Source organism: Phaseolus vulgaris, chromosome 7, assembly GCF_051622355.1.
Source record: "Phaseolus vulgaris cultivar YP4 chromosome 7, ASM5162235v1, whole genome shotgun sequence".
In the NCBI taxonomy this organism is placed as follows: Eukaryota; Viridiplantae; Streptophyta; class Magnoliopsida; order Fabales; family Fabaceae; genus Phaseolus; species Phaseolus vulgaris.
In genome coordinates, this window is record NC_143504.1 from 53,126,462 (window position 1) to 53,152,117 (window position 25,656).

The following is a 25,656-nucleotide window of genomic DNA, read 5'->3' on the forward strand; positions in this document are numbered from 1 at the left end:
CTGTATTACGTGTTCTATGGTCTCTTTTTCTTTTTCATAAAGTCTTTTACTTAAAACATGTGATTTAATAGTTATTTAACCGTAATAATATATGCTTAATTCGCATTTACATATTTCAAACTTACTTAAATTTAAAAGTGATACATAGTATACACAACTTTGGTATTGGTCCCTAAAATGGATAAACTGGCACATGGAGCTTTGCAGAGTCTCGGCCACCAAACTTTCATTCATGATACCTGCGCCTCAAATCAAAGTGTAAGATCAATGGGAGAAATTAAATAAGAACCTTTGATTAAGATAGTTAAAGAACTCATAAGTAATGAGTTACTTGAACTTTTATTCCAGATAGAAATTGCAAGCTTCTGTGTAAAAACTTACGTGAGACTTAATGAGAATTCATCACTAATTGTGATTCTAAAGTTTGGAATACATATCACTAATTTTGTTTTGTTATTCTACTAGAATATATATATTTTGGAAGATATTTCCGAATTTGGAAATAACTTTTTGAATTTTAAAAATATTTTTTAGTTTACATAATTTAAAATTAATTTAAATGTGTAAGTATCTTTTAAGATTAAGCAATTCAAAACTTGTTTTTATTTCAGATTATGTAATCTGCCATGGATCATTTCACTATAGATTGATTAATCTAAAATGTTTTTCTAAAGTAATGAACAATAAATTTTAAATTGTACAATCTAGAAGGTACATACACATTTCAATTAATTTCAAATTGTGTAATCTAATAAATATTTAGATGACACAATTCAAAATATAAACTACACTACACCAAAAATTATACAAAAACTAAAAACTCAAGCACATCCCAACCACCTTACAACTTAATAGTAGAATAACTAACACCCTCGCCTTCACCAATATTTTCACGCACCAATACCACTCACTTCCATAACCAAAACTTCATACATTTTAATTTTTTTAAATGAAGGACATTCTTGAAATACAAAAACTTTTAGAAATAAGTGACAAGAACATATAGAATATAGATGTGTAAGAAGAAGCAACCTTTTAATATGATCAAGTGACCTGTTCCCCGCATCGAGGCACTTGACCAATTTCACTTTAAATAAGTTGCTATTTACACTCTCCTTATTACTAGTACACTCCTATTTCATTTTCTTGAAATGACCAGAAAATGCACGAAGAAGCTAACCTCTATTTGACCATGAATATGATTATAATCCATAGATGTGCGTGTGACTTGACATAAAAATGGGGAGCTTTTCCGCAAATGCAGTTTTTTAGTATTTTTTTTGTATAAGTATTTCTCAAAATAAATAAATATTTTTTTCCTAAACTAAAATGAATTTATGTACAAGTTTATTATTGTACTAACTCAATCAGAGGATATACAAAAGTACAAACTAACAAACAAGTTTTTGTTTGTTACAAACTCATGCTACATGGCTTCTAGTAAGCTAAAACCAGACACTGTTAAGTTGTAGGCATTGATTTGATTATTTGGCATTCACACAATCAATGACAGTTGTTCGAGTACATCTATAAATGCAGTCTGGTCAAATAAGTTGTAGCATAGTATATGGTTCCATTCGCACGTGTTCACTAATTTTCTTTACCAGTCTAATAATAATCAAATTGAAATTTATAGTACGGATTTGGGAGTAACTCATAGCCCTAATTAATGTGCTTATTTGACCCTCTTAATTGAAAGAAAAAAAAAAAAAGAGAGTGAAAAATGATATTGTTTGCATTGAGGGAGAAAGTGAAAAGAGAAAAGTGAAAAGAAAATTTATAGTAGATTTGATTGATGAAATAAAATAAATTTGACTTTATATTAATATATATTTAGAGAATAATTTAAAAAATAAATTTTTAAAAATAATTTAATATAAATCCATTTTGAAAATATAAATTAAAGTTAAAATAAAATTTAAATAAAAATTATTATAAAACCTTAATAAATAAAAAATAAAATTTTAAAACAAAATTATATTAAAATAAATCATCAAAATTTAATTAGTTTTATTTTATTATTATTTTAATATTATTATTTTATTTATTTAACATAAAACAATATTAAAATATTAAAATATTAAAATATTAAATTTGTTATATTTTATTAATTATTTTAATATTTTTATTTGATTATAAATTAATTATTTATTATTTTAAAATAAAAAAAGTAGTTACATTTTATTTATCTATAATAGATTAACTTTATCTGTTTAATTGATTATAAACTATAAAAAATCAAACTTTCTTTACATGTGATGATGGAGTTTGAGATGAACTTTTTTTTTTTTTAATTTAACGTCTTATATTTTGAACTTTAATCGCTTTTCTTTGATCCATAACTTCCCCTCGCTTGAAACAAATATAGAGTAAAAAGGAAACGTGAAATAAGATATGATGAAGGAAAGAAGAGAGTTAAAGTCTTCATAAAATATAAAAGCATGGATAACAAAAGATGCATTTCTTTAAATTTGGACTGTTATTTTTTTTATCAACAACTATCAATAATTCACACTATTCTTCATTAAGGTAATATCTCACCTGCCGATAAAAAAAAAGGTAATATCTCACTTTAGGAAAGAAGAAATCTGTGAAGTCGACCATTTAAGAATAATCTATATTCTCACCTGCTATGCCCTCTCCCTACATATACATACTTGTGAAAACATTGATACAGTAAATTGACAAAAAAGTTTTCATAGCAATTTTTAAATTTACAAAAAAACAATTTAAAAAATCACCTATATATCGTGGCATTCAATTTTCTCTAAAATCTTGTAGACGAAACTACAGGAAAAATGTCATTTTACCTAAAATCTAATTAAATCTACACATAAATTTTTGGGTGTTATCACTCGATAATAATTTGTTGATATTATAATTATTTAAACTAAGTCAAGGAATATTCAACTCGAGCAAGGAAAAGATAATAGGGAGAGTTTAATGAGATTATAAAGAAATTGAAGAATGAGTTGTTAGAATGAAGTGAAAAGAAAAAGCTTATATAGATCACAAGTTAGATAGAAGATCTAGTTTATAAATAGAGATTGGATATAGTATTTTAGAGTATGGAAAATTAGACATTACATCAAATTTTCTAATGCCAAAATGAAAAATAAAATAAAATAAGATAAGAGTTGTATTAACTTTCGTAAAGGCGAAAATATTTACAATTCAGAACGACGGTATATATATCATAATTGAATTTTCATTAACATCAATGATAATTATGAACAAAACGACTTATTCAAAGATTTTTTATTACTAAACGGTCATTTATAAGTCATAAATGGTCATCATACAATTAATCCAAGAATTGCTAAGATTTATAAATACTAACTTTCCATGAAATACAATTTATCTTATTTTATACTCTTAACTCAATACTTTGAATATATATTACCGTCATTATGTCCTTACTTAAGTATTGGATAGTCTTTTTCAAATGAAAGAGTGTTCATGTGTTAGTTTATCAATCTTTTGTATAAACTCTCTGCACTAATAAACTTCTTTCTATCTTCCTGTTAACTATTTACAATTATTTATCTCTTTTGTATAATCTCTTTTCACTATTCAAGTTCTTTGTATGTTCTTGCTAACTATTTGCAGTTATTTATCTCTTATTCTTATATTCCGAATTTTATGTTGTTGAATGTTCATTTTAGAACTTCTCTTTCAATTTCAAAATTCTTTCACCTTTTTTTTAATAGCGTCTATATTTACGCTTTTGAAATTAACTCTTATTTAAAGCAAGTATCCTATATCATTTTCTTGAAAATGCTTACGTTCTTTACTTTATGTTACTTGAAATTTTATGATATGATAGTACTTAATTTCTTTTTTCGTTAACATTTTCATTTGCATCTGGTAAAGTATTTTCAAGTTTAAAACTTTCTTTCTGAAAAAAACTTTTGGTAAGTAGTTCATGCAATCTATTAGTTTAATCGAGGTTCTAAACTTAATGAAAAAAAAGAACCCTTAAAGATGTGAAAGTTTTATTTATGAAAGTCAGATTCTTGTTAAATTAAAAATGTGTGGTTCTAGCTTCAACTATTGTATTGAGTTTTATTATTTTGCATAAGGTTATTTTACTACTAATTACACCTTCAAGTTCATCACAGTAGAAAACCTTAGCTTGTTGGTCTACATAAATAAATAAAAGTTCAGAATTGGTATTTGTTATAATAAAATAAATTTAAAATATGTATTTTTCTCGTAAAATAGTAGGATAAATCAGCGGTGTCATCGTTAGCAAGGTGAACTGAAAAACTCAACTACATAATCCATAAGCAGGACTTTTTTTTATTAACATTACCAACCAAGTCACACTATACAGAAAACTTGACAAATGGCTAAGATTCCTAATGGCTGTACAAGAACACATACATAATCCAAACTAGCAAAGAATAGACTAAACCACATTGAAAGGGAAAGAACCTTCAAAATTTGCACATCATCTTTCTTGCAGAACTGCAACAATATAAGACAGTAGTAGAACTATCAAATTGCTGCAATTTACGTTAGTGAGAATAAAATTTTACTTCAATCATACTGTTGCTGGAAAAAAAATACATACATGAATAGTGAGAGCCAGGTACATCACCTTCATTCGTGTTGAAGTCCGAGGGAAGGTGAACGGAAATCAAGCCTTCATCTGCCCCAAATGCAGCCTCAGGGGAATCCATTACCCCAACAGAAGCACTACTCACAGATCTCATTCCTGCATGCAAAGTTTAATCAACATGAGTATTCCCTAAATAGCAGTCTTTCAAATAAGATAATCCAAAATACTAGTCTAAAGTTAGATATGTAAGACACCAGACAGCCTAGAGTTTGAAGATAAACTGTAACTCTTTGTTAGAAGGCATGGATAAAGCCAAGAAAGCAAGACAGGTTTTATAAGATAAACACCATGTAATGAATGGCAACTTTAGATATAGTTGCGTGTGAATAAATATGAATAGGGGCAGCTTAGTATTATTTAATATTATGCAAAAAAGTTTGGCCCTTACTAGGTAAAAAGAAAAGAACCTCAACACAAGCTAATAAAAGGAATGAGACATTTTCAAAACATATTGAAAAACTATTAAAAACTCCTTAACTCAAAAGGTTAGTTTACAATGTCTCAAGATGTTCAATTCATACTCAAGACGGCAGATCATAGGTCTATCTAACTCCCTCCCTATCATAATTACTCACAGTTTATGTTTGGATTCAGTGTTCTTATAATTTAATGCATATCCAGTAGCACAAAATTCATTATGTATAATATGAAATGATAATTTTGTATCAGGATACAGCCTCGAAGTTGTGTATATGTATAGTATCATTGGCAAACCTGAAAAAGAATAAGACCATTAAAGCAGAGATGAGACTAATGTGGATACATGCATGCATTATGCAAAATACCACTCATAAATTTTGTCAATTCAGAGTAAGTATTTGATTTCAAAATAGAGTTTACCGTTTGTTACTATGATGAATGAGAGGTAAAAGAAAAAAATACAGGGAAACAACAAAAGTCAATCAGACCCCAATGATATGCCTATATCTTGGTGATAATAAAATTACATTCTAAGCTTCTCATTTAAGACAAATCTTAGCTGTAAAGAGTCAGAAAACCATTTATTTTGTCAAAAGCCGTTGATGTAAATCAACTAATTACTGAAATAAAATGTTTGGAGACATTGTAAGACATCGTGAGAGGTAAGTACAAGAAAAGAGCAGGAGAAAAAGATGGGTGTGAAGTGTATATTAAACTGAGTTACAAGTTTTGGACATAATGAACTCAAGCGAATGTACAATGAGGGCAACTATGCTTCAAAATTGTGTACAGAACAAATGCTTCTCTCTATTATCGTTTTTAAATCACCAATTTAGTATCAGCGGGGATAGAATATAGTTATTCTTTTCAAGTTTGTAAGTAAGTGGCTACATATATACATGGCAAGACAGTAATTTGAGATTTTGGGGGTTGTTGTGCTAGTTAACACTAAGTGTGTGTTTGAAGAATCATATTTACATTCAAAACAACATACATACCAAATCTTATTGAGATATCCTTAAAACAACATCCTAGAAAGAAATCAAAATCAAAACGTGCACTAATCGCACTTGGGAAACAAAACCAATAGAAGAAATTAATATTTACCATGGAGTATTATGACAAGGAAGAAGAGAACAGTGATGACCATGGCAGAAAGACTGGTATAACTTGATGATGACGACGACTTGTTTGCTTTCATCTTTCTCACTGCTTTCATTTTCTTAACCCTTGCGCGCTTTCTCAGGGCAAGCTCAGCAAGTTCCTTGACAAACTTCTGATCACCAGCATCAAGAGAAGGACCGGTAGGAGGCAGGGGTGGCTTTGGAGGCTTTTTGGGGTACAAGGGCCTAATCTTTTGTTTGGCATGATTACCATTTACATTAGACAATTGCTGTTGAACAACACCCCTATCCACAAACAATTCTAAATTATTTTCATCTATAATCACAACATCTCCAGATTTTGCAGAATTTCTAAATGACTCAATCTCAGTTTTACCCTTATCTGTTCCATCAATGTTTGGAACCCCATCATTCCCTTCCCAACCCAAAACACCCTTTGATTCTTTGTCACCAACACAACGATCCTTGCCTACATCCTCTTCGCTAGTGTTCCCACCACTTTCAAGGTCAAATGCAACGTCTTTCTCTCTTGGGATAGTATGGCTCATCTGGGGTGAATCAGTTTCATTAACAAGGAGTTTCAATTTAAAAAAACCCAGCTCCCAATCACCCCAAATATGAAAATTTCAATCCTAAAGCATGAACGTTATAGTCAAAACAATGATTCAAAAATTAAGACGAAATAGAAAAACGAAAAATGGAAAATTGAAAATAAATAGAATATCATGAAAAAATAAGAGGGATGTACCTTGTGTCAAAGGGTAGAACCCTAGAAACATTCCTAACTAGGAATCTGTCAAAGCCAGCAGGCGCACTCATACACAAACATGACATTTTTTTAAAACAAATAAAAAGACAACAACAACAATTTAAGGTTTTTCTTTCTCTTTTAATAATGGCCAGTGATTTCTCTATCTTTCTTTTTACTTATTTTTGAAATAAATCTATTTTGATGCTTTTAATGAAATCCAACATCAACTTAGTTGTTTGGAATAGAGTCATAAGACATGCTCTGTCCTCCCAATGCACACTCCCACAAGAAGACACCACGAGGATTTCCAACTTATAGATCAATTATTATCCACTCGTGTATTTTTTTTAAAGAAAGGTTAGCGCAGTAAGTAATGGCTATTATATTCTATATATATAAATAAAAAGTATGAATTATTTAAGATGCATTCATTTTATTAATTTATTTCAAAAATAATATTTTATTTTTAATTGACATTCTTTAAAAATTAATATTAACTTTGATCACAAAAGATCATTATAATCCGATTAACTCAATAACTCATCCTAATCCATTCATCTATTATGATGTTATTAATATTTTATAATATCCAAATCAAAACAAATGTATGCATTTATAATAATAATTAATACTTCAATCATAAAAAATTATGTCTTATTTGAACATTATTTACTAAAGTTGAAGATCTAAATCACGACAATAGTGTGAATAGACGACTCTTCTCAATTCGTGTAAGAATATTAAATAAAGACTATATTAAATATAATATTGCATTTAAATTTACTTTTTAGTTTTGTGAATATATAATTTTGATTTCTATACAAAATTAATTATAAATTTTATAGTTAAAAATTTAAGATTATTTTTTTTATTTCACTGTCATATATAATTTAATTATTAATTAACTTTGATGTGTGAGGATAACATGTATTAAAGTTTATTAGTAAACTTTATTAGTAATATATTACGTCGATACGGTATTATTCATGTAAACTTTTCTGTTAGTAATTAAATCACATATTAAGGAATTAAACATGCTTAATTTTAAAGAAATACATGAACAAATTTATCATAGAAATTTTAAGAATCAAAATAACACATTCACAAAATTATAGAGAACATTAGATTTTATTTATTTTTTTGCTATAATTTTATTACATATTCTTATATGCCATTTTATGATTTATTTTATAATTTTGTCTGCTTTATAAAAACTTTAAACAAAAATCATTATATTTAATATTTTGCTTTATTTTTAATAAGTAGGATTTATCTATAGGTTATAACTATTGAAAATTCTTTGCCTTTTAATCCATTTAAAAATAATAATAAGAGTGAATCTCTTTGTCTACTTGTATGTACTTTTAAAAGTTTAGACCTTTTGAAATTAATACAAAATTGAATTAGAGATTATCATCCACTTAAAAATAAATAAATAAATATTACAGAGTTTAGATTTATCTTAGTAGTCAATTTAATTAATATACACATAATATAACTTAATGAGCTTAACTGTAGTTAGAATAAAATATGGATTTTGTATACTTTATTTGACAAAATAATCCTTCGCTATACTTTACTTATCTTCTAATCGATTCATATGGGTATGAGACCTGAAAATTAAGGAAGACAAAAAAAATATTACTAAAAATATAAAACTATTTAAATATTAATGAGACTTGAAGTACATATTAAAAGGGAAATTTTCATAGAGAAAAAAATAAATATAAAAATATTTGTTTTTTACCCTTTCTTTTATAATCATAATATTTTACCGTCTCTATTCTCAATACCTCTAATTTATATATAATCACTAGTTATTTTAAATCTATTCTTATTATATTTAAAAGATTAAGGTTGTGTTTAAATTGAAGAGTACAAATATGATTATTTGAGGGAGTGATTGTGTGAAAATTTGATAGAATTTTGTGAATAAAGTTACATTGTTTAGATTGAGGTATGTTAAGGTGGATTTGTGTAAGAAGTTTATTGAATCTTGTGAGTGATGTGATGATTGTGAGGATATTTTTATTTTTTGTAAAGGTGTAAAATGTAATATTACAAATTTACTCTTGTTTTTAAAAAAATAGAATAATCAAATATTAAGTACTTTTGTGTAAATTTGTACTAATTAAAATTATTAGTAGTATAACCTTATATAGTTTAATAATTAATTTCTATAAAAAATACGAATTACTTGACAAAAAATAATTTACATGTAAAATTTTGAATACATATAAAAATTGTCAATTGTTATATAAAAGTAAATAATTTAAATATTCATAAATTTAAAAATTGTAATTAGAAATTATTTTGTATTAAATGTAAATAATATTATTATATTTATAATAATAATTATTATATAATTTGTTTATTATAAATAAGTATATTTTTGTATTATATTTTATTTTATTATTATTAATAATTATTATTTTATTTTATTAAGATATTTGTGTTAATTAATTTTATTTAATAAACTAAATTCAGAAATAATCACATCACTTTTTATTTGTTTCTCTTCATTTTTAGGAATAAAATATTTATTAGGAGATATTATATTTATTATTCACAATTATATTCTCTAGTTCTCTTCTTCACAAAACTCAACCCAGATAACTATATTTTAAAAGATATAAGGTAGAACACTTATATATTTAAACAGACAAAAACTCTAAATTATTTATTTAAATATTTATTAATTTTGTAACAAAAATATCTTTATCAATTACAGATATTCTAGAAAATAGGGATGGAAGGAGAAATTATAGATGATTAATAACAAGAAAAATGTCAGCATTAGAGTTATTTTGAACCTTTGGAATACCTAATTTATGAGATGGATACCCTTGCGCTTCCCCATCAAATCCACTCATTAGATTGTATAGGAATTGGAAAGTCACACGACGAACATATCTTGTAGCTATATATAGCTGTAGCATTTTCTCTTTTTTTTCCTAAGTCACGTTGCAGTTCAGATTTATGGATTCTGTTCATTGTTTTGATCTGCAAGGAGTGCAAATTAACACCCATGTCACCAAGAAGAAGAGTACGATCCTTGAGGTTCTAGAATCATTTTTGCATTCCGCAGATTCGGAGCAAGTGAAAGTTATTGGGATCGATATGGAGTGGCATCACACAAATGATGATTTGAAAAAAACCAAATGTGCCACCTTGAATCTTTGTGATGGAAACACATGTCTTATTATCCAGCTGCTGCATATGGATTCCATTCCCAAGTCTCTGTTTAATTTTCTTCATTTGCCGGATTATAGTTTCGTGGGTATTGGCATCAGAGATGATTTGTATCAGTTGGAGGTTGAGTATGGGATCAGGTGCAGAAATGCAGTGGAACTAGGGCCTTTAGCTGCCAGTGTCATGAAGATGCCTCGTTTGAGTGGTTGTGGCATCGATGAACTAACCGTCGCGGTTAATAAACTCGATCTTCGAAAACACAGACCCTTAACTGCTCTGTTTAAGGATTGGGGTCAATGTGCACTTGGCGTAAAATTAGCTAAGCTAGCCACCACTAATGTTTACTCTTTTTATAAAGTTGGGAGCAGATTGCTTGAGCGTTGTGAAAGCTTATGAATAAGCTTGTAGGTATCTGGTATTAAAATTGTTTGATTATGTTTGTTGCTTTGAAGTTTATGTTTTGTGGAATTATGTGTATTAGGAGATACTTCTCCTGTGTTATTTTTAATTTTCTTCACTAAAAGCAATTTGTGTTTCTGTTGTCTCCTTCCTCTAATAACTAGCGGTAATTGTTGCTAACATTGTGGATTATTGGTATGCCTTTAAAATGAATATATGGATTGTTGGATTTGAATTCTTCTATTATTTATTTATCATTTTTATAGAATCTTGTATATTTTGATTTGCTTGTTGTAGTTTACCGTTTTTTAATTGGGTTTTATACTTTTAGTAAGATTAGATTAGATACATAATTTCTTTATTGCATAATCAGAGTTTAAGGTCATATCTTATTTGAAGCCTAATTTTGTTCAAAACAAAATAAAAAACTAATTGTACTATTTTTAGGTTTTACGTCTTTTTTTATGATTTTCATCTTTCCATATTTTTCTAATACATTTTACGTAATCATTATCAAATAACACTAATTGAATTTTGCACATATCATTTGTCAAAATGAGATTTTTTTTTCTAAATTTTGATTTTACTTCTTGTGATGTCAGTTTGGTTTCTAAAATTAAAATTCAAATTAGGAATCAGTTCAATATTAATTTGATAATTAAATATAAATTTGATTAAATTGTTAGTGAACTATGATTTGGAATTGTTTGGTTATTTTGTATTTAATGATCGATTTGTCTTAATATTTTGGAGTTACGCTTTTGAAATTTAATTTAATTTTTATTTTACAATTTATGTTTTGTGTTTTTAAACCCCTAATTCTTCAAATTTTATTTGCCATTGAGAATCGATTTGGATTGTGTTTTATATTCAAAATTTAGATAAATTTTAGTTATTTTTTTCCACCTAGTGGGTTGATCAGTTATCTTGGGTATGCAGGTAGGGGGTGCCATAAGAGATGGGCATTCTAGGTTGGAGTGGTTGACAAACTGAGAAATAGATTAAGCAGGTAGAAAAAGTAGGTTCTTGTCAATGGCAAGGAGGATCTGCCTGATTAAGTCGGTATTTTCCTCTATTTCGTTGTTTTATATGTACTTATTCAAAATACCCTCTGCGGTGGCAAATGAGTTAGTGAGATTACAAAGAGATTTTTTATGGGATGGGGATATGATGGAAGAAAGGTTGCCTTGGCTTCTTGGAAAAAGGTGTGTGAACCACGTGAGACCGGTGGTCTTGGTATCATTGACTTAGGATTTTTAATTTGGCGCTGCTTGGTACATGGATTTGGCGATTGGGATCTGATAAGGGTGGTTTGTGGAAAGAGATTCTTAACTCTAAGTACGGGGGTGAAGAGTTTTGAGAAAGGGAGGGAAAAATAGTAAGGACTCTCTTTGGTGGAGAGATTTGAAGGAGGTTTGGAGTCTGGAGGGTTGGGGTCGGAATTTTGAAGATGCTATCAAGTGCTTTGAAGAGTGTTTTCCTGAGGTTGTTCTCCCTGAGTTTGTCAAAAGAATCTAAGGTGGTCGAGCTTGGGGCGTAGAATAATGGGTTTAGGGTTTGGACTTTCGCCTGGAAAAGAGTCTTTTTGAATGGGAAAAGCAATTGGAGTGTCTACTTTCATAGGTAGTCCAAGGTGTGTGTTTTGACTTGGAAAATGAGGATAGTTGGGTTTGGAAGGATGGGGAAGCGTTATCATATATGGTTAAATCTACCTATAATCGTCTTAGGAGGGGTCAAGAAGAGGTGAATGTCATCGTGTTTAAACAGCTTTGGAGATGTAAAGCCCTGCCTTTTGCACTTGTTACTGCTTGGAGGGTGTTGGAAAATAAATTAGCTACTAGGATTAACTTGGAAAAGCGTGGGATTGCAGTTGAAAGTCTTGTGTAGTCTTTGTACGGTGGAGGTGAAATCAAATAGCCATTTTTTTTTCGAGTGTAGATTTGTTTGGCTAGTGTGGAGTTGTTGTTTTGCATGGCTTGGAGTGCAATTTGTGTCCCATAATGATCCACTGCTAAATTTTTCTCAGTTTAGATTGTGTAATGCGTCTGCTTCAGTAAATGAGATGTGGGGAGTGATTTGGACTGCAATGGTAAGTGAGTTGTGGAAGCAAAGAAACAATGAAATCTTTAAAGGGAGAGTTGTTGATGGTTTAGAAGTGGTTGCCTTGGTTCAAGTGAAGGCTTGGTCTTAGACTACGTCCAAGTCTCTCTCTGGTTTTTTCTCCTTTTTCGATTGGTGTCTCGAACCTTTGGTCTGTATGATGAAGGTTTCTGATATATTTTTTAGCTTAGGTGCATGTTTTTAGTGTGTTTACTTTTGTGTTAAGTTAGGGGTGTTTTGTTATCCTAGACGTCCGGTGGTGCGAGTTTTAGGTTGGAGTGTCTTAGGTCTTTTATTATGTATAAGGATTGGACCACCCCTGAAGTGGTTCACATTTATTTATATTTTATTATCGATAAAAAAAATTAAAAAAATAATATATATTAAATATATATTTTATAATTATTATATAAAATAAATATTATATTTTTATATTATTAATTCATTCATGTTCATATTTATATTTATATAATAAATACCAAAATCTATCCATACTAAATACCGTTAAGTGGAAAGAGATAGATAAATAAATTTTGAACACCAAATTTATCCATACTAAATTTCATCAAGCTAAATAATTTTTTAAAATTAAAATTAAAAAGTAATAAAGTTTTAAAAATTAAAAATTAAATTAAATTAGAAAATTAAAATATAAATCCAGAATTGTTCTATTTCTTATTATAAAATTTTAAAATTATAAAAAATATTTTAGATTCTTTAGCATTTATTTTATTTGTATTTTTGTTTGCTCAATCCATTTTGTTTTCAACTTAAATAAAACATAAAAGTTCAAAAAATTAAAACAAAATCAAAATGATTTTCTCTCTCACCTCTCACGTCTTATGTATGAAAAGAATATTATTTATTAAGTACGACTTCTTTTGTTCGTGATGTGTTTCTGTACCAATCTTTACTGGTTAAAATTTCTTTATATAACTTTTCAATAATTATTATAAAAATTCAAACTTAGATTGTGATTTGTAATTGGTTGAAAGAGTAACTCAATCTTTTATAACAGAAATGAACCTCAATTTTTTTTTGTAACGCGGATTTTCTTAGTCTTCCCAGCACTCAATTAACCTTTATGATTTTTTAGAATCGGAACAGCCAAGCAAGCAAATAGTTCAATTTGTGCAGAGAGCATCACAAAAAAGGGTTTGCTAATCGTGCCTCGTCCTTGCCCGAATTCCTACCTCTCCAGGTACAAGCAATTCTAAAGATTATCCAATAGTTTTTGCAATTTTGCCAGTGATGGTTAAATCATCATCATCATAATAGTTATAGGTATTGAATCCTTTTTCTAATTAATCATATCTAACACACTTTTCTCATCTTCTCAAGAAGAGTGGTTGGTGGTTGGTAATCGACATGGAAGTAACGGCAATCAATCATCGTTGTCAATTGAATTTCTGGTATGGAAGAGGTGAAGTGACGTCTTTTAGCCGATACTTTTACTTATTCAACTCTTATATGCATGTATGTTCATTCTCACTCTTTAGTCATAATTCATAACAGCCCTCAATTTCTGCATATCAGTGACTTTGAGCTTTCCCAAATCGTTCAATTGCTGCTTCAAATTTAGAATTTTTTTTCATTATTTGATGGGGTGGCATAATTTAGGACCAGTTCCGACTACTTTAAAATGTTTGAAGTAAATTATCTATTTTGACAATTTTCTAGTTTATTTCACCTTCTTTAATTTGCATCAGCATTAGTGTTTTTTTCTGGTGACGTTTTTCGAAGTTGCCTACTCAGCCTCAAAGCAATTCTTATAAGTACTGTTACATCCGTGAAGCTTGTGGCAGCGAAGTAATGTTTTAACCCTTTTTGTTTGTGCTAGGTTTCTGCAGGTTTAGTGTGTGATGATTATTACTCTTTTAAGTCTGTGCGGTGGGAGAAGCCTTGTATGATGTAGAGGAAAGAGTGACAGAAATAGCAGCGATGAGCATAAGGGTCATAGCTGGTCTCATTCACACTTGTCATCTTATTTCTCTCAACAAAAATGCTCAAAGACAACGGGTACACTCTCAAAACAGTTCCACTGACACACTCAATTATATATAAGACATCAGCTAGCTTCTTATCCTCTTTAATCTGAGATTCTTTCTAATCAAGGTTTTAAATTGCAGCAACAATGAGTTCACGGTGAGTCCAAAAACCTTGAGGCTATAGATCGGTTTTTGAAACCATGTTTCTAGTTGGTCGATCATCGTTTCAGAAGTGTAGTGTAGTCCCATTGAATTTCGTCTTGCTTTATCTCCTAATTATGAATAAATTTAGTTGTCTTTCAATGACATGTGCTTGCTATAGTATCATTTCTTTAAATTTGCACAAATATGACAATCTTCCTGTGCATTCTGATGCCATATTCCTATTTCAATAATTCTACTTTACAGATCTTCTGCAAGAGTAACCAAAACAGGGTTTATTCTGTCAACTTTGTGTATTGGTAGTATCGTACATTCAAAACCATCGGTGATTCCCCTCCTCTCTTTTCCTCCCCCCTCCCTGGGTAGACAATTATATTCTGGCTTCTTCCAATGAATTATTTTGGTTACTTTGTACTTTTGCAAGGCATTGAGGATGGTTAGGCTCTAACCATTTCTTGCACTTGCACATGCCAAGTTTGGCTCCTTGAAACTTGATCATACTGTGACAGTTAATTTTTTAAACTATAAACTAATTTACTCATGTTTATTTAACAGAGTGACCTGTATTTGGTGCTAAATGTTATTTGTTCACAGTCTGTTACTTCATTTAACGTGATGCAATTATGCAGGAACAAATCATGTTAATAGGCTGTCAGAAAGTAGTCCTATTGTTCGGCAGGTTTAATTATGTTAATCTTGGTCGCCTGAATTACCAGATTGTTAAAAGTTATTATCATTGAGACTTTTAAAATTGCTTCAGATTTTATCTTCTAATGTTTCTTGTGGTTCTTTTTGTTTGATATCAAAATTTATCTTTAAGATTCTTCATACGGCTTAAAAGAAGACTCCTAACATCCGCCTCTCTCTGACAGAAAAACTATTCAAATGTTATTCACTTTTAACTAGCATGTTGCAATGCTATTAGTCTTGATAACTAATTCAAACTAATAAAAAATAAGTGTAAGTTACATAACCAACATGATACGCTAGGGTATTGTACAAACGCGCCCTTACTTGTATCATAAGCTACTGATATTTGGTTATTTAGGGTATAACTCCTCTCAAGTAATTAAGTACAGTTGAGAGTAAGAAAGAGAAGAACTACCCATTGTTAATTTAGTTTTAAAGTTTTTTGTAATCGTAATATACTATCACTTTCTCAATTTACTTACAGCAGCAAAATCTTGTTATTAGGAAACCTTTTTGCATTTTTATTTTCATACATGGAAGTGCACTTGAAAAGATATACTCTGTGGATGATTTGTTGTATTGATAGCTAGATAAGTAAATGATCCAATAAAATGTTCTTAATTAGAACTGTTTAAACCTGTGGAGGTAGTATAATTCAGGTGATTGTAAAACAGGTTCCTTACCACACGCACACCAAAAAAAACATGGACATTTTGTTTTTCTGTATAGAGCGTGCTATTCGCATTTCATGATGCGGTGCCAGGCTTTTCCATTTCTTTGGTGGGGGCAGGTTATTGCTGCTGTTGATTCACGTTCATACTCGGCTTGTCAATCAAAGAAATCTTTAGATTTTTATTCGTACTTGGATTGCTTGTGGGTGAGAGAGGAATAAGAAACTAAATTAAGTCTACAAGGCAAGATAAGAAGTGTGGCTCCACTACTACTGTAGGCACCACACGATTAAGATTCTTTGTCTGCTCGTTACATTGCTAAATTTTAATTCTAGAAAAATGATTTTCTACATTGAAATTTGACATAAAAGGCGTTGTAGTGATGGCATGTGATAAACGGAGCCAAAATATCTGTTTCATGAACTCGTGTTGCTTTTGATGTTAAAATTGTGATTGATTGTGGAAGTTCTAGTGGATTCTAAAAGGATGGTTGGTTTATTCCCTTTCTAAACAAAGTTTAACATATTATTTGTTTAATGAAGTCAACAAAAGCGTAATGCGTGGCAGTTATTTGTCTATAGGCCGAAATAATGGAAGAAATAGGGAAATGAAGAGACAATTTTGGCTTTAGAAGAAGAGAGCAGGGTAACCGATGATTCCCCACTTTATGGTGAAGGAAGTGAAGGATTTGAATTGGATGCAATGTATTTGGCATTTGCCGTTAAAGAGAAAGAAAACGAAAGCGTAGAAGAGAAAAAGAGAGCTGGTCCCAGTGGTTTCTTTGACGGTGGCGTGTCGTATATAACATCTCACAAAATGTTAGCCTATGCCTATCTGTCCGTGAACGGCTATATATCAAAAACTTCAATTATTCTTCTTCACAATGAGAGCCTCATCTGCTCAATAAAAACAAAACTTGTAAACAAGCACGAGCTATCTTTGATACCTTCATAAATAAAGCTAACATGTGTCGTTATCAAGATCTATTCCATCATAGTGACCATATCACACTCCATATGCTTAGCTTGTATAAATTTTTCTCCTTTTGTTTATGTTCTTCTTTAATTCCTCCCGTCTCCGCCACTCTTCAATCCGTGAATGGATTGCATCGCGTGCAGGATTCAGAGAGGCATTAACTCATTCACCTCAAAATGGATCGCAGAGTAGTTGAATTACTCTTCCTATTTATAACCTCCTCTCCATATTGGGACAAGACTTTTAGCACCATATCCTCCTAATTTCAAAAAACATTTATCTATAATTACTTTTCGGTCGATTCCAGGAACAAAACAAGCCAAAGCAGGTTTCTACACCAATTGTTCGTTCCCGTTTAAAAACCTTAACCTAACAATCTTCACTGCTGTACATCTGTGAAATCAATGCACATTCCTTCAACAAAAACAAACAAAAATACAAGACAAAACGAGGAGTCAGAATCAGACTATTAAAAAGAAGACAGAAGTCTATTTGCCTATTTCTTTTTTATCATTTCCACACACCCCAATCCACCAATGAATGCTTCGTTCCCTTTTTTTTCTCTTCTTTTCTTGGGAGGAGAAGTGTTTTTCTATACCATAATAAGAAAATTAATATCCAAGCCAAATAATTAGAACTAGAAGTAGTCCCTGCGTTAGATCATAATCCATCTTGTTATACAGACATAGTAATGATCGAAGGGCTATGTGCAAAAAGCTATAAACTGGGTTTTACAAGTATATATGATCACGATCACTAATATTACCTTCGGTCAGGAAGAAAAATTACATGTACCAGTACTACAGTTCTCACCTATATCTCATACGAAAAAGTCAGCAAAAAATAAACCACATAGAAGCATGAGTAATGGAGTTATCATCTCTACTCTTCTTTCAACATGTGTGAAGGAACAACATCTTGAAGAAGTCCATGATCCCTTAGAAATGCGTTCGTCCCCGGATTACAAAGCCGTCTCTCTTGAGTAAAACCAGCGTTCTTTGGAGAGGAAGAGTCATTGTAAGGGAAACCCAAAGAGGACAATGTGCTAAAAATAAGTTGCTGGTGGTGGTGCTGCTGCTGATACTGTGATAAGTAGTTTCCTGCTTGTGGAAAAACTGAAGCCAAGTTGGTGGCGTATCCAGCGGAGACACCTGAGCGAGGCATAACTGGGCTTGGATGTGTGTGTTGGCCTTCATAGGTTGTGACTACCACGCTTGGATCAGTGAAAGATCGCTCCACGCGTTTCTTCACATTACATGAAACACTGGTGCAACGATAGTAGCTCCTACATGTGATCCACACATAGTATATTCCAAATGTTATGACTATTTATTTATTTAATTAATTAACTAATTTGTTTGGTGTAACTTGTAAGTGAATTAAACCAATTAAGAGAAATAGGGAAGGAAGGAAAAGTAGGTAGGTGCAGGAGCTGTAAGACTTAAGATTAGAGTTTACCGGGAGAATTAAATCGGATGTTACCTGGGAAAAGGGCTGTTTTTCACGGCCTTTTGACCGTACTTTCTCCATCTGTACCCATCTTCCAGATGATCGACCTCGCTTTTCGTCATGAACGCGAATCTTGGTTCTCTCTGTCTCTTCTGATTTGTCTTCTTTGGCTTCAACCTAAATCCGATAAGAACCAGATCCCAGAAACCATCAAATCTTATAACCTTCCTCACATCAACCACATCACATGTATTGTTTTCTTATCTCAAAAGGAAAAGATAACTAAACAAACAAAAGGTATCCCATGATCTCCTTAGTTTATCTAATTGGATCGTCAAACATGTTCTCCCTCGCTACATATTAAAGCCAAACAATATATAAAAACACGTACTTTATACTAGAGAGACCATCCCAAATTGTGTGTTCTTCACATCCCATGAACCATTCATTTGTAAAATTAACTTTTGAAAACGAAAGCTTCATCGCCCCGCCCCCCAACAACCACGAAAAATGAAAACAAAAGCTATGCTAGACTAAGATTGTCTTCGGTGAGAAGATACCGCGGTCTTAATAAAAAAATACTGAATACTTGCACAAAATTAAAAACAATTCACCATATATATGAGTAATCTTTTCACTAGAAAAAAAAAAATCCAGCAATCCACGAGAAAAGAAAAAATGATGAGATAAATAGGAAAAACCCACTGTTTCTTAGTCTTCTGTTGTCCTTCTTCTTCTTCTTCTTCATCGTCATCTTCTTCAACTTGGTCTAGAGTCATCTTCTGTTCATCATTGACAGCATCACTGGATGCAGATGAAATAGAAGAAGAGTTTGGAGTGGCGGGTTGGTGGTTCAACACCTCGGAAGACTCTTTCCCGTTATCAGATGGAACCTTAACTGTAGAGTGATGAGGCACAGAAACTGTTGAAAGTTGAGGTAACTCAAGCAGAGGACTATAATCCTGCACACCCAGTAGCTCCATAAACCCTAAAGAGCTCTTTTCCACCTCAGAGAAATCAAAGGCGTTCGAGAATGGATAAACGTTTGAATTATAACAAGGAATGGAAGAGGACCCAACCGCATCCTCAGTCTTCACAACCATCTCCTTCTTCTCCATATACCAAACGAGTTGATCTCTCAAATGCTCAAATCCTTCATCTCTCACACGCCACAAACTCGAACTTAACACTAGTAAGAAGTGGAGAGAGGTAGGGTTGATCTGGTTTATAGCTTAGGTGTGTGTGAAAGAGAGAGAGAGAAAGTTTATGAGTAGTCTTGGATTTAGAAGAAAGTGAAAACTGTGTGGAAGGAACAAAGATAGAAATGAAGGCGAGATTTGACTGGCAGGTGCAGGTCATGGACTGGTACGGACAACGCTGAGCCGGTGGCAATCAATGCATGCCATGGTCGACGCTTTCATACGTAGCATTTGACCCCTTAACTGGTTTAGGGTGTGTGTGAACGGGGTTCCGTCATCTCCTAGATTCTAACGGCGTTAAATGAATTTTTTTTTCTCCGTCTTTTCTGAAAATGCCAAATTGTAATAATAGTGTTCACTCGTGTGCATGTGATCTACGAAATCTGATCAATCCTTCAAAGTTTATCGTCACTTTCTTAATTCTTTAGTTTCCTTTTTCTTTTTCAACCTACCTTTTTCATTAGTTTTTTCTTTCACTGTGTGAAGCTTTTGCAGCAGGTTTTGATATTCGGCCAACTTGTCTTACAAACTAACCTAGCACAGGGATTCGTGAATAGATTAGGAAAAAAAGTCTTAAAAAAATAAATGGCGTGACATGACCAAAAAATTAAATCCTAAATCCTTAAATAAATAGATTAAATCGGTGAGCCTAATTCCCTCTCTTGACTCTTGTAAAATCAACATTTGAAATTCCCAAAAAGTAAGTTCTCGTAAATGAAAAAGGTAACCTAATTTACTGCATGTTGTATTTTGTTTTGTGTATAAAAAAACAAAAGTTTGAAGAAGTGGAGGGAGGAAAAATAGCAATGCACTAGTCACTCATGTATAAAAATGAGAGAGAAATATACTTCTCATACGGTATGATTTGTTTAGGGTTAAACAAAGTTAATTTTAAATTTAATTTAATTTTCTAAAATCAGTTTATACTGAAAGATTTGCATCCACTATGAAATCTCTAATAGAGAATTAATAGAGAATTGTACCAAAGTAAAAATGAGAATATATGATTGCTATGTAAGGTTTGGCTTTGGTTGGTTTGGATTTGGTGTATAAATTGAAAGAAGTGATTCGGTTATAGTTGAGTGTAAGAGAATAGTTATTCATAAACTTTGGTTGGTAAACCAGCCACATCATCATATCTGACCATATTCGAGGGAGAAAGTCACACAGCAAGGATTCGGAACCACAAACCTAGTTCGAACATCTCTAAGAAAATCAGCATCCGTATGTATTGTCGGTGGATGTATTTTTTTTACCAGCAAAAGTATAAAATCCTTTCTAAATTCTATTTGCATCATTTATTAGGAGAGGGTAATTGGTGATTTTTGTGTATATGGATTAAAGTTTGAAAGTAAAAAGAGTACAGAAACTGCATAAGAAAAAAAAGGGGAAAAAAGTAGCACTAGAAGATGTAGAAGGAAGTGTTTTATGTGACGAGAAAGGAATGGGAAAAGGAGATGCACGTGTGGTTTTAAGTGAGCCACGACCACCAAGAAGCATGCTGATGACATAGTTTCCTTGTACAAGTACTTCACTGCTATCCAGCATGCGTCTCAATAATTAGAATTTGTTCTTCTCTCATTGAAGATATTGATTTACATCCATCATCGCTTTGAGATTTTTCTTGGCCATGATAGGAATGAAGGAAGAGAAGGGAAAAAGAACCATAAGTTTCGAATAGGTGAGAGATTCTTTTATTTTTCCTCTGTCACTTTTCTCATCACTCAGTTGAGCTAGTACCATATACTTAGAGTGCGTTTTTTGTAGCAATAAATAAGGTGTTGGAGTTTTCTGGAATGAATGAGTTCTGTAAATGTTGAAGATCTGTTAGGGATGTACCTTGTTGTACGTCACCTATTCTTCTGGTTGTGTGCCCGCAAAAAAATAAAGTTCTTTCGTCAAATGCTCCCTCCTACACTATTCCCTAATCCCTATCCATGTATCTATAATTGTTGTATAGAATCATTTATGCTGGAAAATTCAAAATGAGTTCAAATTTTTAACATTTTAGATATAGGAATGTTTTTTATAATTTTTTTTATTTAGATTTCGTAATGTTGGTGAAAATGTATAGAGTTTCATTTATGATGTGTTTATTTCGAGTGTTTTACTGTTACTGAAAACGGAAAAGTATAGGAACGCATCACGTTTAAATCAAGTGATGTGCACATAGATGAGAGCTAGAATATCCGCAAGGTTCTACCATTCATTTGTGTACTCTTATCATATCACGTCTTGGACTTTGTTGTTGAGTTGATATATATAAGATCGACCGATACTATGAATTCAATTACGCTTAACAAGATCAATAAGACTAACCTAATGATTAGTAGTTAGGTAATGCAATTCTAATCACAAACTAACTCCTTAATTTAGTCCAATAAGAAAAATCAACTAAGGTAATATAAATAAGCACAAAATTCAAGAACCATGTATGTTACTATCTATAGTACTCTAACTACCGAGTGCCGAACTCCTTTACTGATTTGAGCGTCGAAATATCTTCTACAGATACCCTCATTCGGTACTCTCACGAGACGACCGAGAGTCAAAACTAGGAAGGAAAGGTGAGAAGCGAGCGAGAAAGGAGGTTGAAGAATAACACGATCGACATGAAGAAAAAAAACGAGTCATCTCAATAGTTCTCTAGATCTCATTCCTAAATAAGAATAATTTGCTTCGGAGATTAGAACAATTTATTTAGGAGATTGGAAGAAAACACTCATTATTTAATTGAGTATAAGAAAGGAACAACACTGAAAAAAAAAAACATATACCTAAAATTGAATCATTCCTTAATCTTCAATCAGTTATGTAACTTGGGTGGCTTTTATGTCATTTCAATTGTTTTTGGAATTTTTTGTACACTGATATTTAATCAATTCATTGATATTATGCTCAGCTATATTAGTTCGGGGTTTTAAGTTTTGAAAAATCTTATTTAATTATGAAAAGTTATATCACTAAATATTCTCGTCTTGGTACGATAAAGACATTTTACATCAAACTGTTTAAGATTGTGTACATGTGTTTAATCTAATTCTTCGTCCCTTTTCAAATATATATATATATATATATATATATATATTAGAATTTATCGTTGTCTCATCTCTTTGTCCGAGACTATGTAATATTTTTTTCCAAAAGATTACATAATCTCTTATCATACAAAAATATAGGAAAGAAAATCATGTTTTTGTTTGACTAGGAAAACGAGAAGTGATACGAATAGTGCATTGCTATATATTTTTTAAATAATAATAAAAGAACACATGATAATTTAGTTTACACAATTTAAACGTTTCATACTATTTATTATTATTTTTTTATCTGCTTCCTATTATGTCATGTTATATATCATGTTTTTTTTTCCTTAATGGTAATTTTAATCTTATATTTGATCAGATTTATATTTTTAGCCTTTATTTATTTTTTCCGTGATTGTAATTCCTCAATTCTTAACTATATGTAATTTTGTTCTTTGATTTTTTTTTATATAATTTTGATTTTTTTATTCGTAAATTTATTTAAATCTTTCATAGTTTTATATTACTTTAAACATTACACATTAAAAAAATATTAATACTTATAATTTTTATAGAAACTAAAAATAGAAATAATTAAAAATTAAAGAACTAAAGTTAAAGGAAAAAATGAAGACATATTTTTCATGAATAAAACCTAAATTTAAGGTATTCATGGTAGTAACAAACATTTTTTATTTGATAGGCATTGAATACTCTTAATAAATCTTAATACTACTTTACCAAAACAAATTAATTAGTAATATTAATTTAAGTTAGCTTTATCGTAAGAAAATTTACTCGTCCCTATCTAATCCCCTGTTTCAAGTTTTTCTTTATAAATTGATAACTTTTATTCCAATTTTTTATTTCTAAATTTAGTTTTCTAATAATTTTAAATGGTAAGGAAACACTTCTTTATAAATATTTATAGAATGTGAGAAAATTATTTAATTTTTCTATAACTCAAAATGCTTTTTTTATAAGTCAAAATTATTTATGTTAATATAAAATGATATTTTAAAAACTAAATAAAAAAAATTCTATTCTTATATATAAATTTTTAAGGAATTTTTTTATTACAAGTACTTATTATTAAAATATTATCCTAAAAAAAACTATATATTTTAATCATATAAGTCTCTATCATATACCAAAGTGATAATCTTTCACCGCATCATTCCTACGTTAGCATGGCAATATTGGGAATATACGACTTTTGGAGAAAGAAAATAATTTTTTCTAGATAAAAAATAATTAGGAGAGGAGAGAAAATTTTGATTTTTTTTTCTATTTTTAAAATGAAATGAAAATACAAAAACTTCCTTATTATTAATTCACTTGGTTGTGTAAAAAAAGAGTTGGGTAGTTTTGGTCTAAATATTATAGTGCATATTATTAAGTTGGACATACAATTTAAAAAAAATATCATAATGGAAAAACTTTTTCATAGTTGTTTTAGGAGAAAAAATAAAAATAAATTAATTACTCCTTAAATTTAAATGATAGTTCATGGAAGAACTAATTTGTAAAAAGTCATATTTATTAACTTTTTCATTTTTTTTTTAATTTAGACAAATTAATTTGAACTGAAAATTAAGTTATTTTTTTATTTCTTTTTTGCAAAATATTTTCTTCAAATAAACTCGTAGTAATAAATCCACATCCGAAATTGTGTGTATATTTTAAATTTTAATTATTTTTAACAGCTTCTTTCCTAAAGAGCCTTATCTCCAAAATTTCCAACAATTATTGTCCTTTCCAAAAAAATTATACGGGATCTTTTTCATAATTTAGATTATTAAAAATTATTTTGTATATACTTAAGCAAAATTAATAATTTTAAAAATCTTGTTTCAACAAACCTATCTTAATAAAAAAAATATTTTAGTTACAATTAATCCTACAAAACTAATGATTAAAATAGTTTAAGTTTTACATCATGCCTAACACATACATACGTCATCCAATAGTTCTTAGATCCTCTTACAACCTTTCCCACTCTTTTTTGTTTTTTATTTGGTTTCTTCTTACTCTCCCCCTTTTCTCTTTTATTATTTCGTACTGGAGAGACAGTGTTGCAGGAGAGGATATATTTTGGTAGTTCTTTCATAAATACAGTGTTCTTGGAATAAATTCATTGTCTTTTTCATTATCTTTCAAAAAAAATTAATTTTTAATATATAAATATACCACCCACGTGATTGATTAATTAATGTACGTATGTAGTACACAAATTTTGACTACCAACAAATAAAGAAAAATAATGAATATTAACTTAAAGTTCAATCCATAAACTCATGTAAAATAATAAGCTCTAGGGTTAAGTGAGATTCTATTAATTATATATTTTTCGTAGAAATAAGTACTCAAATTTTGAAAAGGAGAGAAAAATGAAGGAGAAAGGATTGGATGAACGCAAAAGGGTTGTTTACGTAGAAAGTTGAAAAGATTGGGATAAAAGCAACACAAAGCAAGATGATGGGGTCCCTACTCTTCTCCATGCGCAAGTTGGAAGGGAATTTTTTATTATTATTAGGGCCAAATAACTTTTATAGTTAATCAATTGTTTTAGATTTTTATATTTGTGACATGAAACTGAGAAAAGAAAGATATTAAAAGTTTTGAAATGATTAAAGAATGATAAAAAATAAGTAATAAGGAGTACACAATATAAGTTAAACTGTTAGATATTAAAATAAAAAAATGGAGATTTTACCATTAATAAAATTGAAAGATTTTTTTTATCAATAAATAATAATAAATAGATAGAAATAAAGCATTGGTTGACAAAAAATAGAGTGCTAACATCATTTTTTACCTTACAGAACAAGTAAATCCAAAATGTGTGATAGGGAAAATGACTATACACATCACCTAAATTCATCT

At 30.2% G+C, this 25,656-nt stretch overlaps 3 protein-coding genes and 1 long non-coding RNA gene across 15 annotated transcripts; 2 read left to right on the forward strand and 2 right to left on the reverse strand.

The window, feature by feature from the left end:
* Positions 1-4,279: 4,279 nt before the first annotated feature.
* LOC137830191 (uncharacterized) lies at positions 4,280-7,205 on the reverse strand. Of its 4 annotated transcripts, none has more exons than XM_068637372.2 (4): positions 6,917-7,205; positions 6,152-6,716; positions 4,604-4,720; positions 4,280-4,470 (listed from the first exon to the last, which is right to left on the reverse strand). In XM_068637372.2, the coding sequence occupies exons 2-4, from the start codon at positions 6,714-6,716 to the stop codon at positions 4,454-4,456; spliced, it is 699 nt and encodes a 232-aa protein (XP_068493473.1). In that variant the 5' UTR covers positions 6,917-7,205; the 3' UTR covers positions 4,280-4,453. The 4 variants fall into 4 exon arrangements, with proteins under 4 accessions (XP_068493473.1, XP_068493470.1, XP_068493474.1 ...); XM_068637369.2 differs by having other exon boundaries at positions 4,577-4,720; XM_068637373.2 differs by having other exon boundaries at positions 6,152-6,800; positions 6,917-7,041.
* Positions 7,206-9,894: 2,689 nt separating this feature from the next.
* LOC137829411 (3'-5' exonuclease) lies at positions 9,895-10,655 on the forward strand. Its single transcript, XM_068636213.2, has one exon. It carries the CDS (start codon positions 9,899-9,901, stop codon positions 10,505-10,507), a length of 609 nt encoding a protein of 202 aa, XP_068492314.2. The 5' UTR covers positions 9,895-9,898; the 3' UTR covers positions 10,508-10,655.
* A 2,786-nt stretch (positions 10,656-13,441) lies between these two features.
* LOC137830193 (uncharacterized) lies at positions 13,442-17,101 on the forward strand. 9 transcript variants are annotated; one of them, XR_016523166.1, is made up of 5 exons: positions 13,561-13,811; positions 13,955-14,033; positions 14,451-14,629; positions 14,740-14,755; positions 15,007-15,096. It is a non-coding gene; the product is annotated as an uncharacterized LOC137830193 (long non-coding RNA). The 9 variants fall into 9 exon arrangements; XR_016523163.1 differs by lacking the exon at positions 14,740-14,755 and having other exon boundaries at positions 13,442-13,811; positions 13,952-14,033; positions 15,007-15,312; XR_016523167.1 differs by lacking the exon at positions 14,740-14,755 and having other exon boundaries at positions 13,442-13,811; positions 13,952-14,022; positions 15,007-15,312.
* A 626-nt stretch (positions 17,102-17,727) lies between these two features.
* On the reverse strand, positions 17,728-20,003 carry LOC137830192 (WRKY transcription factor 68). Its single transcript, XM_068637374.2, has 3 exons — positions 19,251-20,003; positions 18,579-18,722; positions 17,728-18,381 (listed from the first exon to the last, which is right to left on the reverse strand). The coding sequence occupies exons 1-3, from the start codon at positions 19,661-19,663 to the stop codon at positions 17,979-17,981; spliced, it is 960 nt and encodes a 319-aa protein (XP_068493475.1). The 5' UTR covers positions 19,664-20,003; the 3' UTR covers positions 17,728-17,978.
* Between the last annotated feature and the right edge of the window lie 5,653 nt (positions 20,004-25,656).

Coding starts and splice junctions, on each gene's coding strand:
- LOC137829411 (XM_068636213.2), top strand. CDS start 9,899: ATGGATTCTGTTCATTGTTTTGATCTGCAAGGAGTGCAAATTAACACC.
- LOC137830192 (XM_068637374.2), bottom strand. CDS start 19,663: ATGGAGAAGAAGGAGATGGTTGTGAAGACTGAGGATGCGGTTGGGTCC. Junction 18,723..19,250: donor CAACAGAAGACTAAGAAACA/GTGGGTTTTTCC, acceptor TATCGGATTTAG/GTTGAAGCCAAAGAAGACAA. Junction 18,382..18,578: donor AAAAACAGCCCTTTTCCCAG/GTAACATCCGAT, acceptor GATCACATGTAG/GAGCTACTATCGTTGCACCA.
- LOC137830191 (XM_068637369.2), bottom strand. CDS start 6,716: ATGAGCCATACTATCCCAAGAGAGAAAGACGTTGCATTTGACCTTGAA. Junction 4,721..6,151: donor CCTTGTCATAATACTCCATG/GTAAATATTAAT, acceptor CTTTGCATGCAG/GAATGAGATCTGTGAGTAGT.